Here is an 18,287-nt window from a genome sequence, read left to right on the forward strand (position 1 = left end):
TTTCAGTGACCCAGCCCAGGCAGTGAGAGATGGGGATTTCCAAGGAGTGAAGCCTGTCAGCAACCATCCCACTATTCTCTACTGACTCCACCTGGATAACACAGGAACACAGCAAGATCTGAGTCATGCCCACATCAGTGCTGCCACAAGTACTGTAGTTCCTCCTCACTGCTCAGGGAAAACAGTACAAAAACACAGTGAGGAAAAAAATTTCTCATGCAAGTGGGATGCTACTGTGTTAAGACCATTCTTTTGCAGGAAAGAATAAATCTCAGAATCATGCAGAATCATTTGCAACATGTTGCTTTGTGAGACATCGTTTTCCTCTACTGTAGCAATTGAATTCTTGTATGTTAGAAATCACCTGAGCACCACATCAGCCTGGCTTCACTAGGAATATTGGCAAAATACAGAAAACAAAGCAGCTTTTGTCACAACTTTTTGCACATTGGCATTCTGCTTATTTAAAAGCAAACAAAAGACCTTGAGATTACTTGGTCAAAATTGCATTTCTGCTTGATGTTTTGGGAACTGACTGCTTCAGGAGCTCATAAAATGAGATTTTTCTCATGGGGGCTTCTGGAAAAAGCACTCAATAAATAAACATTTCAATAACAAAAGATGCCCTTTAGGGAATTCCTCACTGTTCATTATGTGTTGGATGAGAACATTTAAACAAAACCAGTAATTATATGACTGCAAAATATTTTTAAAAGACTTTTTAACAAGAGGTCAACCAGCCTGAAAAAAGGCTTCAAGATTTATAAAATGCAACTCTGATAGGAAATTTGAGTTGGGTAGATGAGACTATGTCAGACCCTCTGAAACCTGGCTAACATTAATGGCAATTGTCTTCAAACTGCTCTAAATAGAGGGGCTCACTGCAAGCAAACCATTCCCACAGACGAGGGAGGTGCTGGGGGAGCAGAGGCATCACTCCTGCTGGTACCCTACCCCAGCCAGCACTCACCCAGCTGGGCAGGAGAAAAGTCACACAGAAACCATTGACCAGGCTGAAACCTCACCTATGTCTGACATCTGCTGCAACTGGGGTTAAAAATGTCAGACAGGAGTTTTTGTCTATCCCTGCCCAGAGCTGCATGCTACTACAATTACCCCCAGGTAAATCTGTAGTAATTTTTTTCTCTCACAAATGAGCTTATACTCAAGTGAAGATTATGAATTTTAGAAGTTATTGTAATTGCACTTATCACTTTTTCCTTATACTTTCTTACAATTTTTTTTTTTTAATAAAGGTAAGCAGTTCTGGCTTCAAGGATAATAAATAGTGACTTCTCCCCACACAAAATGCAACGTCTGTTGCAATGACCTGCTAAATTTATTATTTGAACTTTACCAACTAATTACCCCCCCTGTTGGCTGTCATGACTTTTGCCTTTTTTTTTTTTTTTACTTACAATAATGTTGCCTTCAGTCATAATAAGGGGTTTTTTAAACAAAGACATTCTAAGCATATTGCAAATTGTCACCCTTATGTGCTGTTGTCTTTTATTCTGTTTACTAGAGATGAAATAATTACAGTGTTTATACCAAAATGACTTGAAGGTTGATTGCCGATTTAATAAAATCCCCTCCCCTTGGGTTTCTATTTCCCATCTGAAGGTGGGAGGGTGCACAGCACACACAGAAACAAAGAATATTCTTTGTGTAAAATAGAAGTATTTCCTTTTGTTAATTGTTTTACGACTAACAGCATTCTTCTTATATTTTCCCTGTCAACAAATGAATGATGTGAATAAACAGAGCTAGAGCATGATCAATATGGCAAGGTCCATATCACTTTCAAGCCGTGGGTTATAATTATATTTATGAGTGACAGGATTTAAATCTCCATAAATTATGTGCCAGGCTTTGCACGCCTGTTCCTCTCCCTCGTGTGCGCGTCCTCCAGCACTGCAGGATCGCACCATGCGTTCGCTGAGAGATGCACTCACAGTCTATCATACCCCCTAGTGGAAAAGCATCTCAGAAACAAGTGCCAACATGGCTCTGTGCACTCTTGAAGATGAGACATAGAGCTGATGCCAGATGGAACTGATTTGAGGTGGCATCTCATTTTTAAGATACAGGCAGAGTGCAATTTCTCAAGACTGGAGGAAGATGAGGAGATTAGGATTGGCTATTTCCAACATGAAACATTCTCTTAATGACCCTATTTAATAAAACAGGGCTTGCCTTAATAAAGCTCAGATTTGAAATTAAAGTCACCACTTGTCTATATGTTCATTTCAAAATCCTTTAATCTCTGGAGGTTAAGAAAAGCAATTAGTAACGCTCCAGAGGACTATGCAAAGCAAATTTTATAGCAGTGAAGGTAATTGTCTCAGGAAACGTTTGGTGGGCTTGAACTAATGACTTGCAATGTGCACACATTTCTATGCCTTCTGTGTTTAGGAATTTGAAGCTTATGTCCATTGTTTATATTGAACTGAAGCCTCCTTTTCACCTTCTCAATTCTGGAAAAAATAAGATACTCATGTTGCTGTAAATGTTTTATATATTAAATTTAGAGGTATATAATCATAGTTATGTCAAATCAAATCAATGGGGAAAAGCACATAATTAGCAGAGGCATTTTTGTACTACATTACGTTTCTACAGCATGAATTACAGAGGAAAGAAAAAGCAGAAAATTTCAGCTGGACATTGACACACAATACAAGAATGGATTAAGAGATGTACAATGGCTATTTTTTTATCCTTCTGATAATCAGAGTAGCTGTAAATCAGTTGACCACTTGATTCAAGTTTTACCAACATTTTTGACCAGAACTGTTGACCAGAATTTATTTTGTGAAGCATTGCATCATACTGTATTTAAATTACACAAGCAGGTACCTGACTGAGCTTCAAAGATTCAGGAAAGCTTGCAAAGGATGCGTTGTGCTGACCTGCTACAAAATAACATCCCTGAACTGTTGAGTAGAGAATTATTGCTCATCACTCAGACTTAATACTAAAAAGACACACATCTCTCACACTTTAATATCTTTACTGTTCAAAGATTTGCTTCACTTTGCACCTGGACTGCAGAAATATCAATGTGGAGCTGTATGTCTTCTCACATTCCTATTGACAGGTATGTATGCACAGCCAGTGATCAATTAAAAAAAATCTTTCTCTGTTTTAGCAAAATGAGTTTTTCGAGCCCTTCTCACGAAACTCTCAACATGCTCCCTTAAAGTGCAGAATGATGCACAGTGTTCCAGAATACCCTGCAATACAGCAAGTAATATGTTATCTATTAATATTTATATCCTTCATATAAACTAAGCAGGAACAGTTTGCACCATTCTCTGAAGTGTTCTTGCAGTAAACACAGCATAGAGATAGAAAGTTAAAGACTTCTTGTACTGCCATTTCATCTGGTCTGACAGTGACCAGGAACTAAAGATGGAAAAGCAAAATCCCTGCTAAGGGAAAGACACTAATTTTAGTGCTCACCTGGTAGTGCCTGATTTCCTATCACACCTTGAGTTTCATTAGAGGGGTTTTCACCAGGCAGCTGGGAGGCAGAACCACAAAGGTAGACCACAAAGATTAGAAAGGTTGACAGTTTCAGAGCAATCACATCTCACAAATGCAGCTACATGGAAACAAACTTAGGTCTGGATTTGATGGTTGCAGCCCAGATTTACTTCTGCAAGTTACATTCTTCATAAATCAGATATGAATTATGATGTATTATCAGGTAAGAATTATTAGGTGTCCAAGTTTTGGACACCTTGTTATGCCCTCTTCTCTCCCTCTGACATGATAAGCACTGAGGAGTGACTGCACAGAGCAGCATTTCAGGGGCAGAGAAGAGGCCACAACAAGGTGCTCAGATAATGAAATGCCGGACACACTACTGTCATTAGAATAATTTCCAGACTGAAGTCACAGGAAAGGGATGACTGGTCCAGAAAGGGACACTTCCCAATAACAGCAATCCATGTCTGGTGGGTCTCTGATACTGATACTAAAAGATGGAGCTTTAATTATTTTACATTAATCATTAATTTTGTATTAATCATTTAATCTATATGCATCAAAATTGTGCTAAGTACACTGATCCTAATTTACATTGCAAAAGATGATGAAAGAGTATTTTAAAGATTTTACAACTTGCTTCATCTGAGGTGAAGATTATTTTGCTAAGCCTACAATTTAAATGATTTAAAAAAGAGACAATGCTTAATTTAGAGATTGATGCTACACTCAGTTTGCCCTATTTTTATTCTTCACAAAATGCAACTTTTGATGATTACTCAATATCTATGAATAATTTGCAGAGTTTTAAAATAATTTTTCTATTAATCTGTCACAAGCCATGAAACTTGACATTTTCACCACACTGAGTACATGAAAGTTGCCAGCTTTGCCTGCCATGCAAATAAGGTTCTTAATTACAGTATTTAAAAGAACAAACCATACAAGTGCTATAATTTCTTACAGTAAAAAAAAAAAAAACCTGTTTGGACCCTGTGAGGGTGGAAGAATGGTCTCAAAAAGCTTCTTAAATGTACAGTGATTTTTCTTCCACTCCCCAAGGACTAAGCTAAAGTATAAAATTTGTGTCATAAAAAAAGAAAAAAACAAGCATTCTATTTATATTTCCATTCTCCTTCTTTATACCTTTCTATCTACAAACAACAGAAATTTTTCATATTCACCCAGTAAACCTTCAGTGCATTTTCCTGGCCTCAGCCCTACTCACCCTGTACACACCTGTGTTGTTAATGGAAGTGGCTGAAAGCACATGTAAAATTTCTCTGCTGGGATGACAGTCACCTTTTGCTCTGCTTACACAAGCGACTTTCAATCCTTAATGAGGAGCATGACTCACATGTTAGGGCTGTTACAGAGGTACAGGTTCAGAATGTTCAGAGCTTTCAGAGCTTTGATAGGATCCATGTAGCACACAAATTTCTTGCATCAGTATTAGGCAGCACAACCAAAGTCAAAAAACCCCCAAACTTTGCTGCAGTCTTAGTTCAAAAGGCCACCAAATTCTGAGTGCTACAACCAGAGCTCTCCTGCTTGTCCTCATAAGGACCTGTTGGCTTCTCCCTTAGCTCTGAGAAAACCAATGAGAAGATTTTTTCTTGAGGCTCCCCTGCGAGCTGTGAGGTAGAGATATTTCCTTGGCAAAGGAGGCACTGCAGGTAGAATTTATTGGGCTTTTTCAGTTGCACCTACAGATGCCTATTTGCTCTGTCTTTTATGGCTCTTAAGGAATACAAACCCTTCCACAGGCAGGTTGTAATTCAACTTATTGACCTGTTTATGCAATATTTACTGGCTAGGCTGTAACAAAAATGCAAAAGAATCCGTTATCTTTTTTGGCTGGGTCAGCAGGTCTGTAATGCTCATGCAATCCAACCATCCAGGTCACAAAATGAGAGAAAAAAAAAGTGTTTGTACTTCTAGGAGAATCAGGCAGCTAAGGGCAGGAGGATCACGACAGACATAGACATAAAATACCTTTTACATTTCTTCTAAGAGGTTATTCTTTTAAACAAATCCCTACATCAAAACCTTTTTTTCATTTCTAATATTAGTAATTCTATTTGTGGATGAAGCTTTAGTTCAAGAGTGAGAATCACAGTTCTCTGTTTCTGTTCTCATATCTGTCATCAAGTCCTGTGCCATTTTAGGGAAAATGAAGCAAACTGCCTTGAGTTTCAATCTACCCATCTGCAGAATGGAAATTATTACCTGTTAATAATATGTGAAGTGTTATATAAATCAAATGCATTGGCACACACTCAATGACTTGCTTGAAAGGAGTATATCCTGCCTACCCTATAATGTTATGAACTTTGATTTTATTAAAAAAGGAATATGATGGTATCCTCAGTCACACAGATAGATGAGTAGCAGAGAAATATGAAGTTAGAAAAGGTTAGACTTCAGAAGTTCACATATCTGTAAAAACCTTCTCTTGAGCAGGGACCTAGGAGTTAATGGAAAGATATCAATAATAGTGGATTCATTCTGCTTTTGATTATGAAGATGCAAATCCTCTGTTTTAATGAGATGAAATGTTGCAATGGAAAGCCAAGCACCATACATATTATTTATAAGAATCTCCTTAGATTTTTATGGTCTTTCTCTTTTGCAGCCTAGAATTCATAAAATGCTGCAGGCCAAAATCCTTCCTGTTACTGTAATGATTTTTATATTTTCTAGGAAGAAAAGTTACAGTGGAGAAGGCAAAATTATCTTGGTTATATGCACATTCATTTAAGAAAAGAACACAAAATGTATTGTACCTCAGGGGGAAAAGCCACAAGACTAATGTAATGCTAAGGTTGTGGAATAACTCATTTTTAAGTAAGGAAATGCATAGTTTAAATTTTCACCTTTTTTTCCTTATCATCATTCCTCTAAAAAGTGATGAATCTTTATATTATAAATTAGTTGTCAAATAAGACAATATGTACCAGAAAACACAATGTAATTTCTTATAAATGCCTGCATGCAATGATTTACAGCAATGCATTTTTCACATAATTTGTTTCCCAGACTCATTAAATCTGTGGGAGAAGTCAAGTTTGAATAAAAGGGGTTTCATTATTCCTGAGCTATGCTTTTATAACACTTTAAACAAGATTATGTCAAATAACCACAGTTATTTGTTTGCTATTTAAGATCAGAGAGCAGATGAAAAATACAGCTCAACTTTCTTGAAAGGTCTATCTTTTTATTGAGACTAAGCATGGTATAGTTCAAATTGAAATACAAATCTTGCTTAATAACTGGACAATAAAAGGAGTTGAAATGAAAAAAAAAATATTTCTAGTTAATTTACAGCATCTTAAGGAGAGCAGGATGAGTTATAGAACATTCCTCTCAGTAAATCTAAATGACACAGACAACAGAATCCAGAATCTGCCAATCTGGAAAAAAAAACTTTGCGAGAATATTAATCCACAGATGTTCAACATACAACACAAGAAAAGATTAATCACACTAAATCAAGGAGAATGGAATCGTGGAGAATCTGCACAATGGAGGGAACTTTTCAAATGTAAACCTAACAAGACCCTGTGCTACCTGTCCTACCAGTGCTCAGTGGTTAAATAATCCTCCCTCACACTGTCCTGCCTCTCAATAATTTCCTGAGTTGTTCACATTTAGAGCATACACACACCACATGTCATAACCCATCAGCACAATGGAGTGAAAATGCCAAGTATTGTTCCAGTTTTAGGCTCTGGATGACTGAATATGATTAACTGGTTGATTGAATTTTTCAGGTGTTATAAAAGTACCATGACAAACAATGAACAAAACCTACAGTGCATGATTAGGACACTGCAGCCAGTGCACATGTTTATAATAGGTGAGGCTAGGAGATCCACTCACCCCTCTGCCTGCCCAACACTTCCAATTTGGAAGTGTTTTAAACTGCTCCAAACTTTCACCACTTGGTTTGATTTTCAGATATCTTCCTCAGTTCAGGTTCTTTTCACTGGGATGGTTGGCTGGCTTTTCAAATTGTATTTATTCCAGCCCAACCGTTCCAGCTCTTCCTAAGAGCAGGAACAATGGTAGGCAGGGTTTGGTTGTGTAAGGCCTGTTCTTTGAAAAGGAGGTGCAAAATATCTCTAACCCCAGTACTTGGAAACAAGAGATTTGAAGTATGAAAAGAATGTGCTTGTAACTGTCCTCAGGATAAGCCTTCCAAATCCAAGCTTTTGTTAAAATCACTATTTACACAAAATGGTTAAAAACATGATTAACACTATGGACATGTTACTGTATAACAGGAAAAATTGATCTTACTTCAAACACAGAAATGCAGCCTTTCTTTTTAAAGTGGTTTTTTCAGTTTTTTCAGTTTTTTTCAGGCTCCTTGAAATCCAAAGATGAATGGTGGTCATGTAGTAGAGAAGACCTTAATTTCAATTTTATCAGACTTCAGGAGGTATGTTGCAAATAGAGTATGGAATAGAGTAACAAAGATTTAAAGGTCCTGCTGTTACTTTAAATTCTGCTGGAATCATTCACTTCAGACTTAGACTCATTCTCAGTTCATTTGAGGAAAAATAATTTCAGGAATCTATTTATTTATTTCTGTTAAAGGCCAAACACCATTGTCTGAATGGAGAGCTGATTCCTGGGACTGCTGAATGCTCAGGTAATGGAATGCTCAGCAGATTGGAGCCAATGGGATTCTGTCTCAGGGTAAGTTTGTTTCAGAAGAGGCTGAGTAAGCCCTGCAGTGAGACATCACACTGGACACCTTGTAGTGCCAGAAGCTTTGACACTAATCTTTTCATGCATAACTCCAGCTCTGGATGGTCCTAATAAAACCCCGTAACTCATATGAGTTAAATATATCAATTCATGTTTGCCAAGCATTTTGATAGTGCAGTGAAGAGCACTATAGGAAAAGAAATCCAAACCAAAACAGAAGGAAATGGGGTTTCTGACCTCAAAGCAGCATTTGAATGAAGTGCAATAAATAAAAACTAAAGTCACACATTGAACAATGAAAATAAAATGAAACATTGAAGAGCTACTCATTAACTGAGGATTTCTTTTCTGCTCATGAAATAAAACAGTTGGCTATAGAAAAATATATAGATGTGATTCAATATTTCAGAAGTCTATCATAATTAGTGTTTTTCAAAAGATTGGCCACCTGAACAAAAAAAACCAAGAAAATGGCTTGAGTTCAGTCCAAAGTCAATTTTTTGTTTATTCTCATCACCTAAATAAGTCAAGCTTAGTTAAATTTTGAAACTAGTTATTACTTCAAATTTATAGTATTTTCTTTTCAAAATGTTAAATCACATTGCTGTGTCTGCTACAAAATTTGAAAGATATTTATCAGCTAAAGTCTTCATATGGTTTCCTTGTATAGCTTCAGTTAACTTGAATTTTTCATTTTTCATATAATGAACTACTTAAGTAAACACTGAATTCACCTGTAGTCCCAGTGGGGGTGGGGAGCACTGTGAGGGGAGAGCTGAACAACCAGCCTGAATCCTGGGTGTTGGAGATTCAAACTCTGAAAGATGAGGGATTTGGTCTTTTAACTTAGTTTTGGATGCACAATATAAATGCATCAATTCATGATAGGGGAATAGTGGTTAAATGAAATGGCTTTGCAATCCAGGATGTTATATCAGATAATCAGAACCAGCCTTTTCAACTTAAAAAAATCTATTTATATTAGCATTTCAAATTTAGCCTAAGTGTCCTGCTCACTCTTAACATTATATATATAGATTATATGGTTATATAGTAAATTGTTACACTTCAAAACAACAGCAGCAGATTGAGATTAATGCAGTTTTATGGAATGAATAAAGAATGCTCTGCTAGAGGTTTTCTGCTGAAAAATTATATACAAAAATGGAAATGCTGGTCAAGATAGCACATCTCCTGAAAGTTCAGTTCTTTGAGTACTGAGTTTTGGTATATTAGAAGGCAAAAATGAGGAAACTGCCATTAAGATAAATGGGTGGAGGAAGCTAAAGGAGAACAAAATGGGGAAAAAAGAGACACCTAGAGCAAAAGATCTTCAATAGCAATTGGGAAAATCATATCAGTCTAGAGAGAATGCAATATTCAGCTGAAAATCGCACACTTAACTGGAGGCTGAGAATGGTAGGATATAAGGCATGAAATACTGTGAAATCAGAATAATCTCTTTTCTTTCCATACAAAGGTATTCTCCTAAGGTCAGAGCTGATGTTGGCAGTAAATACCCCAAATGTAAGAACATTAAATACATATACAAAAATTATTTGTATTCTCATCAGAAACCAGTTAAGTCATTTATGCTCTAATCAATGACTTTGACTAATAATTCTGTGTCCTTTCTATTACTTTCAAAGTTGAGCTTGGAGATTTTGGTATTTTTATTATATTTGGATGTTTCTTGATAAAGTCTCATGTTGTGAATAACTCAATTACATGAAGAAGGCCAGTGTTGCAGATTGCAAAGTCATATTTTTAAAAAGAAAATAGATATAAACCCTCCTAAACATAAGTACCCATCTGACTTCAATCCCTGATACCAGTCCAACAATCAATCACCAGGGGCATTGGACACCCATAATTAGATTATAAAATCATAACTATAGTAATTTTACGTCTGCTTGCATAATTACATCAGCATGCTAATATCCTTTTAATGGTCTCTAATGATGTAATAAGAAATAATGGAATTTATTTGACAGCTACATAACCATTAACAAAACATATTAAGCATAACTATTACTTCCATAAAGATTCAGGCGGTATCCAAAAGTGACAACTAACGTGTTGGATCTTATTTTCAATGTTGAAATATTTCTAATTATGAATTCCCTAAATCTATTCCCACTCATCTGCTTCACAGGGTGAGCAAAGTTTATGTCAATGTGAACTTGACAACAAATCAGCTGCAGAGATGGACTGAATGCTCTGGAAGACAAGCCTGGGGATATCCTGTGAACTGAAGTCTATCCTTAAAGTTGGCAGGATAGTGAAAGACAATTGTATCTTCATAAAATAAGCTGATTACTACCAAGAACCAGCTAATCAAGAGCTAACACAGGGTGTTGGATTCCTATCCATGGGAATTGTTTACTCACCTAACTTCAAAGCACAGGGAAAAACTAAAAATATAGGCAAGAGGGAAAGATATTTGCAGACTAACTAAAAGCTGTAATTTATTAGTGAAGCAGTTACTTTAAATTCTCTTTGTTTTGGTTTTGCGGTTTTTTGTTGTAGTTTTTTTGTTTGGTTTTTTGGTTTGTTTTGGGGTGGTTTTTTGGGATTTTTGTTTTTTGGTTTTTTTTCAGAATAAAGGACTATAAACAGGTAAGTGAGAATTTAAAGCACTTTAAAAGAACTCACCACTTGCCCTCTCTCCTTATTTCTTGCACTATTCCTATTTGACTTTCTCTATACACTCAAATTAACCCTGTGATTCTCATAAACATGTCATTACTCTGAAATCTTTGCAATGATCTAACAAGTCCAAGTCTACACTGTTACTTTCTAACCATTGGGAATTCTTGGACAGAAAAGAGAGAATTGAGACTTCCAGACCAAGCAAATACTCTGGTCACAGTTAAAGTAGGCTAGTATGACAAAGTCTTACCACTTTTATAATTCCTCTTTCCCCAGGCTGACTGATAGTTTTTTCTACGTAACTTCCCCATTTTTACAAAAAAAAAAAAAAAAAATCTTTAAGAAAAAGGATACTTTTAGCTGCCAGTGAAATAAAAGAAATCCCCCATGATGCCTTAGCCCAAGTAGGAAGCATATTTACTCATATGTCAGTGGTGACTTTGACATGACATCAGGTTTTTCCTGGAACTCCTCTCCATGAGGCCACTGAGAAGCTAACCAGAGTATTCAAATTTGTTTTCCACTGATAGTGGTGCAATGGCAAGAAAACAACAAATCCAAAAAGCGTTAACTCTTTTTTTGGCAAGGCCTTTGTCTAAAGCTTCTACTCCTGGTTTACCTACTGGTCAGCTCCACCTTCCTTTAGTACTTTATGAGTCAAAGCATCTCATTCTCTTGAATAAAGAAAATTTTTTATGGATGAATTCTTCACTGATTTGAGATTTAGGATAACCCTTCACAGGTTTATAGTTTTTTTTAAAGGCTAAGACTGATAAAAACATTGTATGGATAGAAAGAATGCTCAATCCTGTTTGGACTTCCTGTAAATCATGCCACACTTTTAAGGTACTGACCATACAAATATTTTCAGTACAGTCATGAGACTGCATATTAATAGATGCAAAATATGCAGCTAATTCTGCTCATTAAAAGAAAGGTCCATCACAGCTGGCTATACCACTGGAAGGATATTTTTATCATTATAGAACAAATCTACAGCCTATCAACTGCAAAGTGTTGTGATTTATAAAATGATAAAAAATAACCAAAAGGCTTTATTATTAAAAATTAGAAAGGTGGGTGAAAGTGTTCTTGTACTCTAAATAAATGAAGTTAATGAAGCTGAACCCCCTGATTCAGCAGAGAAATTGTTCCATGGGATTTCTCCTATAAATATAGACCTTCTACTAGCAGTGGACCTTATCTGCTAGTGTCCAAAGTCAAGGGTACAAATTCTCCTTACAAGAAATATAATAGAATATAATATTTTTTTTTTCAATTTAAAAACTCATTATTCATTTAAAAAATGTATTTCATGAAATACAACCAAAAGACATTAATCAAAACAAACAAAATATGGGAGTATTTTCCTACTCAATAGCTAAAGCCAAAATGCCTGGTATTTTCCAGGTTTCTGAAAAGATTTTCTCACCAGTAGTCCATTTCTCCATACAAGTACAGTTATAGAAGGAATAGAAATGTATTATTTTACAATCAATTATAAACACTTCCACTAAAACAAAGCATTATCAGACTATGGTTTTAAAAAGAGTATTAAACAATTAATTCCATTCTGTAAATTAAGATCAAACAGTGGTTGATGGCAGCACAGGTGAGACAGATGCTGCACTCCAGCAACCCAACTCATGGGCCAAGGCAAGTAGTCCCAAACCTTCTGAAACACAGGCAGGAGCTGGATGCTACCCAGACATCAGTTATTTCCTGTGTGCCCATGATGTGACTCCCTTTCCCAAAACCCTCCCACAGCTGACCCTTCTTTTCAATTACCTTTACATCAAACTCCTTCTGTTTTATACAGAGAGGATGAATTTTCGTGAAGAACATGTTTCTTCCAAAATGCCTTCAGAAAAACCTCAGTCTAAAACTCTTTACTAGACATGGCAGATCATAACCTCCTAGTTCATGACATTAACATGCAGAGCATTCATCAGTATGAATCATAGGAGGAAAACCAGTGCTCAGCAGAGCTGAACTCCCTGTGACTTCTTAAATAATAGGAGACCAAAAAGCATGACCTGGTGTGCCATGTGCCAGACTCATAGCCAGGCACCCAAGTTTTTATCCATCTCTGACGTCTTTTTTCCCCCTGGCTATGCTGGGTTAAATTACCCTTCAGAAGACTTTCCTTGCCTAGAAACTGTAAAATAAAGTTGGTACTATTTGTATAGCATTTGAAACAGATTATTTTTCCCTATGAAAGAAGAAAAAGAATTAATTCTTCGTAATTTTCTCAAAATAATTTGTTCCCATGTGTAGGGAATGTTACAAAGATCATCAATATTTTTTCCCCTCTTGCCCCTTCTCCTTAATTTTGACAGTAAAGAGCAGATATTTCCTTGTAAGACAAACTATTGAAAAATAATGAGACATCCACTAAAATAAAAAAGGAGAAAATCCCATATACATACTTGACATCATCGAAGACACTCATCTGCAGCTTCAGGAGATCTGCCACTTCCTTTATTAACTCCAAGCCCTTTTCCACACTCAGGGGGCTGTTGAAAGGGAGCAAGAAAACAGAGCATTAAAAAAATGGAACTCATCAATACTTGAGAGGCTAAAGGTCCCAAAAGAGTTATCACCTTGGCCTCTTTGAGTCTGAAAGCCACCACTAACTGTATTCCTGTCACATAGTGATTGTGATATCAAGGGAATTGGGATCAGGTGCTTCTTCAGGCATGATGAATCACCTGAATTTTCCAGCAATAAGACAAACAATAAGGTGCAAATGGAATTGTTAGGAAGTGTAATGGGCCCATGATGCAGCTACCAGTTCATCTCAGTCCTCAATAAGAAATGTAATAAAGTAAAAGGACAGAAAGAAAGAAAAGGATTGACGAGACAAGGAGGGAAACAAACAATGAAAGTCAAATTGCAGGCTCGGTATCAAGTGGACAAGTGAAAAGCATATTTTTAAACTCATTAGATTTTAAAATGAATCTTTGCTCAGTGAAAGGATACAAAAATTATTATGGATTTGAAAGTAAACAATGGAGCAAGACACACAGTCCAGAGGACACTGATTAGATACATAGGATTTAGCTTGGTGTGTGCATACACTGCTGACAGAGACCCCTTTAAATCTTTTTAACCTTTGTCAATGCCACATTTACATTTTTTAATTTAGAAAACAGGTTGCAATCAAGCCTAACACAATATGACTGCTATCATTTTAAAAAGCACTTATCCAGATGCAAAATTTATATTTGCAAGAATTTCAGGTTATTAGAGCTGATACAACTCTAAAGATGTATTAAGAGCATTCCATCCCTAATACACAGATCCTACCTTGCTTAGTTTTTCAGTACTGTGGAACAAAATAAAAAAGTATTAGGAAAGAAAAAAGATGCAGGAATGACATAACAGTGTCCAGTGAAAACAAGAGAGACAACATTCTCTGTCTAAATTGTGATCATAGATTTATTCTCAATATTGTTAAAGCCCCAAAGATCATAAAATTATACCTAACAAGCATACCTAACTTATGCCACGGTAAAGCAGAAACAACTTTCCTGAGATTACCTCACAGGAAAAAAGGTTCTGTATTTGTTCCTCTGAGGATTTAAAATAAGTAGGAGAAGAAGGTGTCAAAAAAGCATGTAGTATTAGAGACAATCTTTTCAACTGGACTAAGATTTTTTTTTTCAAAGCTTTTTTCAAAGGTCACTATTTCTACCTCAGAGTTGAAGGTTTTTAATCTAATTTATTTAATCATTACATACATTGCCACTATTTTATTTATTGTCTGCAATGAACACTGGGGGTTTACATTTTGTTTTTGGTTGGTTTTCTTTTTTGGTTGTGAATTTTTTTTCACTGGTTTCTGCATGCACTGCCCTAAGGGCACCTCTATTTAAATAATGGGATATCTCATGTGGATCTTGGTTAGCATGGAATTGCTCAGCCTCCCTTCATGCTACTAGCCCAAAATGCTCAAGAGACCTCCTGTCACACAACCAGAGGTAGCCCCTCAAGGCACCAGATAAATATAGAGATTTTCTAGATTTCTAAGACAGAAATGTTCTTGTGTGAAAGTAACAAAAGAATCTGATTGATTGTGTAAGAAAAAAAAAAAAGTACTATAGATTATTCATAAAACTGTTATATTTCAAGGACTGACAGTGGATAGAAATGTGATTATTCTCATCACTATGAAAGCAGATTGTCATAGTTACTCTGGGGTTTATGTGTTAATTAAATCTTTTCTCCCAAAGAGCTTGGCTTAAATTTTACTGAAATGATTGGTGTCAGCAGTGGGCTTTTACTGTAACAGCAAGTCTGATGCAGGCAAAGGCTGCTGTGTCCATTGGTGCTGCTTTTTAACCAAGGGAGCCTCAACCTCCTACTCCCGGCTCATCCCTCCCTACTGCCCTGAAAAAGCATTCCCCAGCTTCAAAGACAAGATATGCTGCAACAAGCCAATGCAGCAGCAGTAAATGGGGGGTATAATCAGAGCATTTGAATGCTACAGACCAGCAATAATGCTGGAGGGGAAATGGGTGAGAAAATGGTGCAGGAAGAACATTGTTTTGCAAGCCTGAGCATCCAAGAGCAGTCTTAGTAACTCTCATGCAATATCAAACTCAAACACAAAGGTTCACAAACTCAGATGCAGTTTGATAGGCTAGGAAATTATCATTCATAATAGCACAGGAAAGCTGCAGGATGAGCATTCTACGGTACCAATACTATTGCTGATCCCACAGTCACATTTGAGGATTCCCATTAAGAATAATTACAATCATGATATTTTCCAATGCAATTTTTCCAGCTTCCCAGTTGGGAAGTTAGAAAATACAATCTAGTACTGTTTATTAAAGTTCTGTGACAGCTATGTTGTAGGACAGTAGAGTATTCAAAGCCTTTCTCTAAAAATGCCCAGCCATGATTTTCCATGCTCAATTAAAGCTTTGCTTTTGTTTAGTGTTTCACTTTGCTCATTCTTGCATGGTTTGCATGGTGATTGCCTTTAACTTTGTTTACATGGAGAGAATCACACCATTACCACCAGCACAGTGCTAACCAAACCTGTAACAGCACTGCTCACACACATCACCCATCTGACTTCAGGTTCAAACATCACCTGCTCTCCCACCCATGACCCTCCACTCATCCTGAGTGCAAGCACTCAATACTTGCAGAAAAGATGATATTTGTGATCTTTTACATACTGTCCTTAGTGTTCAGCCTGCTCAATTCAGTTTCTGTATTAGAGAGTAGTGTTTTTCTTAGAAATATGTTTTGTCTGTTGACTGTGAGGGTTCAACAACTATGGAATTAATTCAATAGGAAGTGTTAGGCAAACCAAGAAAGAAAGACAAAAATAAGTGTTGAGATAAGTGTCTCACAAATAGCGAGACACTCTAGACTGAAGTTGTAACACTAGAAAGAAGGCTCTTTAGACAACTCTGACAACTGAAAGATTTTATCAAGGCCAAAGACTTGGAGAAAACTTGTGGGTAGGGTTCACACTGCTTTTTCTGATCTGTAAAGATGGTCAGTGCAGTTCCCAGTGGGGGATCTGGGAACTCCTTTGGTGCTGGGCCTTGCTGGCACTCCAAGCAGTGCAGTACAGCACAGAGGGAGTCCCCGGGTTGTGGCCCCTCACATTCCAGGGCCAAGGCAGGTCCAATTCAAAGCATTTTCTTCCAGGAGTGTGTGATAAGGTAGTTCAGAACACCAGTAACAGCGAATCCTTAAGACAGAAATCACAATTTAGATATGCCTCAGAGATACAAAGCATGAGCTGGTAAAAAAAAGAAAAGAAAGCACAAAAAGGACCTCTCATGGATGCTATTTACATTTTCCAAGCTCTCCTGAGGCTGGCTAACCCTTTCTATGTCCAGGAAAACAAATGGTTTCTGCAGTGCCTTTAACACCCTGCCTGATGGCCACTGGAACAGGCTCCCAGGTCACGCACTCTCAGCAGAGTTCAAGAAGTGCTTGGACAATATTCTTGGGTACTTGGCATGATTTTTGGGGGGTCCTGTGCAGGGGCAGGAATTGGACTTCTGTGATCCTCATGGATCCCATCCCACTAGGATATCCTTTGATTCTATGATTTGATTTTAGTATTACTTTTTTTTATTGCCTTGAAGGTCTCTGATCACACCTTCAGGCTAGATTTTGGCCTTAGGAAGAGTCAACTGCTGGATGGCACAGCACCTTTTTGCAGATTATATAGATCTTGCCAGCTGACATCTTGAGACAGTGCTTACTTCAGGTTTCATACCTTTACTCTCATTCAATTTGCTGTAGATTTCTCTTTTGCACCTTCTTTCAAGGTAACTAATAACAGCAGCTAAAAGGAAATGTGATACATCTCACTGTTTAAAATAATTCTTTTGAGGTCCTTTTTAAGTTTCCATCTCTAGCTCTCTTGGAAGATGAAAAGAGAGTCAGAAGGTATATAAAATTCATGTATAATGTACTTCCTTCCATTGCTTTATCTTCTAATAACATCTCTACCTGTAAGTGCTACCCTAATTGTTATTTTTTTAGTTGATAGATTCAGACCCTACTGCATCAGTAGCAGAACTCTGGCTCACTCAGATGCCAATCTCTATCTCATATTATTGGTAGAATAACTTTGACACACTAATGACAATGAATAAATAAGTGGGGAATGAAATATAAATACTTCCTTTGGGGTTTATAAAGATACATAGATTGATAGATATAGTTTCAAAGTCTTTCGTAGTGTCATCTGCAAAATATTTCACTACTGCTTTTGTTTGATCTCACTTTTCAGGGCAGGGCTCTTGTTATACCTTCTGGAGAATATATGTTATACCTCCTGGAGAATATGGCTTATACCTCTGCTAAAAATAGCCAATATTATATGGTAATACTGCATTATCCCTTCAGATGAAATGACTCCCCAGCTCAGTTCAAGACTCTGATTTCATGATTTAACATCATGACATAGTTGTGAAAACTTCTGTATCCAGTTTAATCATGTAAAAAAAAAAATCATCCAATTCAGATCTACTAGATTGACCTAAAATAATCCTGAGCCAATCAGCTCCCTATAAGTTCATCAGGAGTTTTGTCCAACACAAAAAAACCCCCAAAAACCCAAACCAAACAACCAAATCAAAAAAGGCAGGATCTAGCCTATAAAGCTGTTTTATTAAGAGATGAATCTGAAATGAAAGCACAGGAATAAATATCTCTTAACTTTAATGTGAGCAGATGAGCACTTCTGAAAATTAGTGCAATCCATTTAAATGCTCAGGAGTGGATTTGGAAACCCAACTTTATGTAATTGTCAAAGTGTTTCCACAAAGTGTACTGGACATTGAATACCAGAAAATTAGATTGTCTGGTGAAAATAAGATTTTGTATCTTCCAGTGTCTAGGTCCCTCCCAGTGACAAAGCTGAAAACAGAAATATTTTAAGGCGC

The 18,287-nt window shown here is 36.7% G+C and overlaps 1 protein-coding gene across 1 annotated transcript in view; it reads right to left on the bottom strand.

Moving 5' to 3' along the window:
- Window positions 1-18,287, bottom strand: part of PTPRN2 (protein tyrosine phosphatase receptor type N2) — a 636,053-nt gene that overhangs the window by 351,500 nt on the left and 266,266 nt on the right. The window contains exon 10 of the mRNA XM_066551162.1: window positions 13,290-13,376. Within this exon, the coding sequence (XP_066407259.1) occupies window positions 13,290-13,376 (87 nt within the window). The remainder of the gene's footprint in view (window positions 1-13,289; window positions 13,377-18,287) is intronic.

Source organism: Molothrus aeneus, chromosome 1, assembly GCF_037042795.1.
Source record: "Molothrus aeneus isolate 106 chromosome 1, BPBGC_Maene_1.0, whole genome shotgun sequence".
Classification (NCBI taxonomy): domain Eukaryota; kingdom Metazoa; phylum Chordata; class Aves; order Passeriformes; family Icteridae; genus Molothrus; species Molothrus aeneus.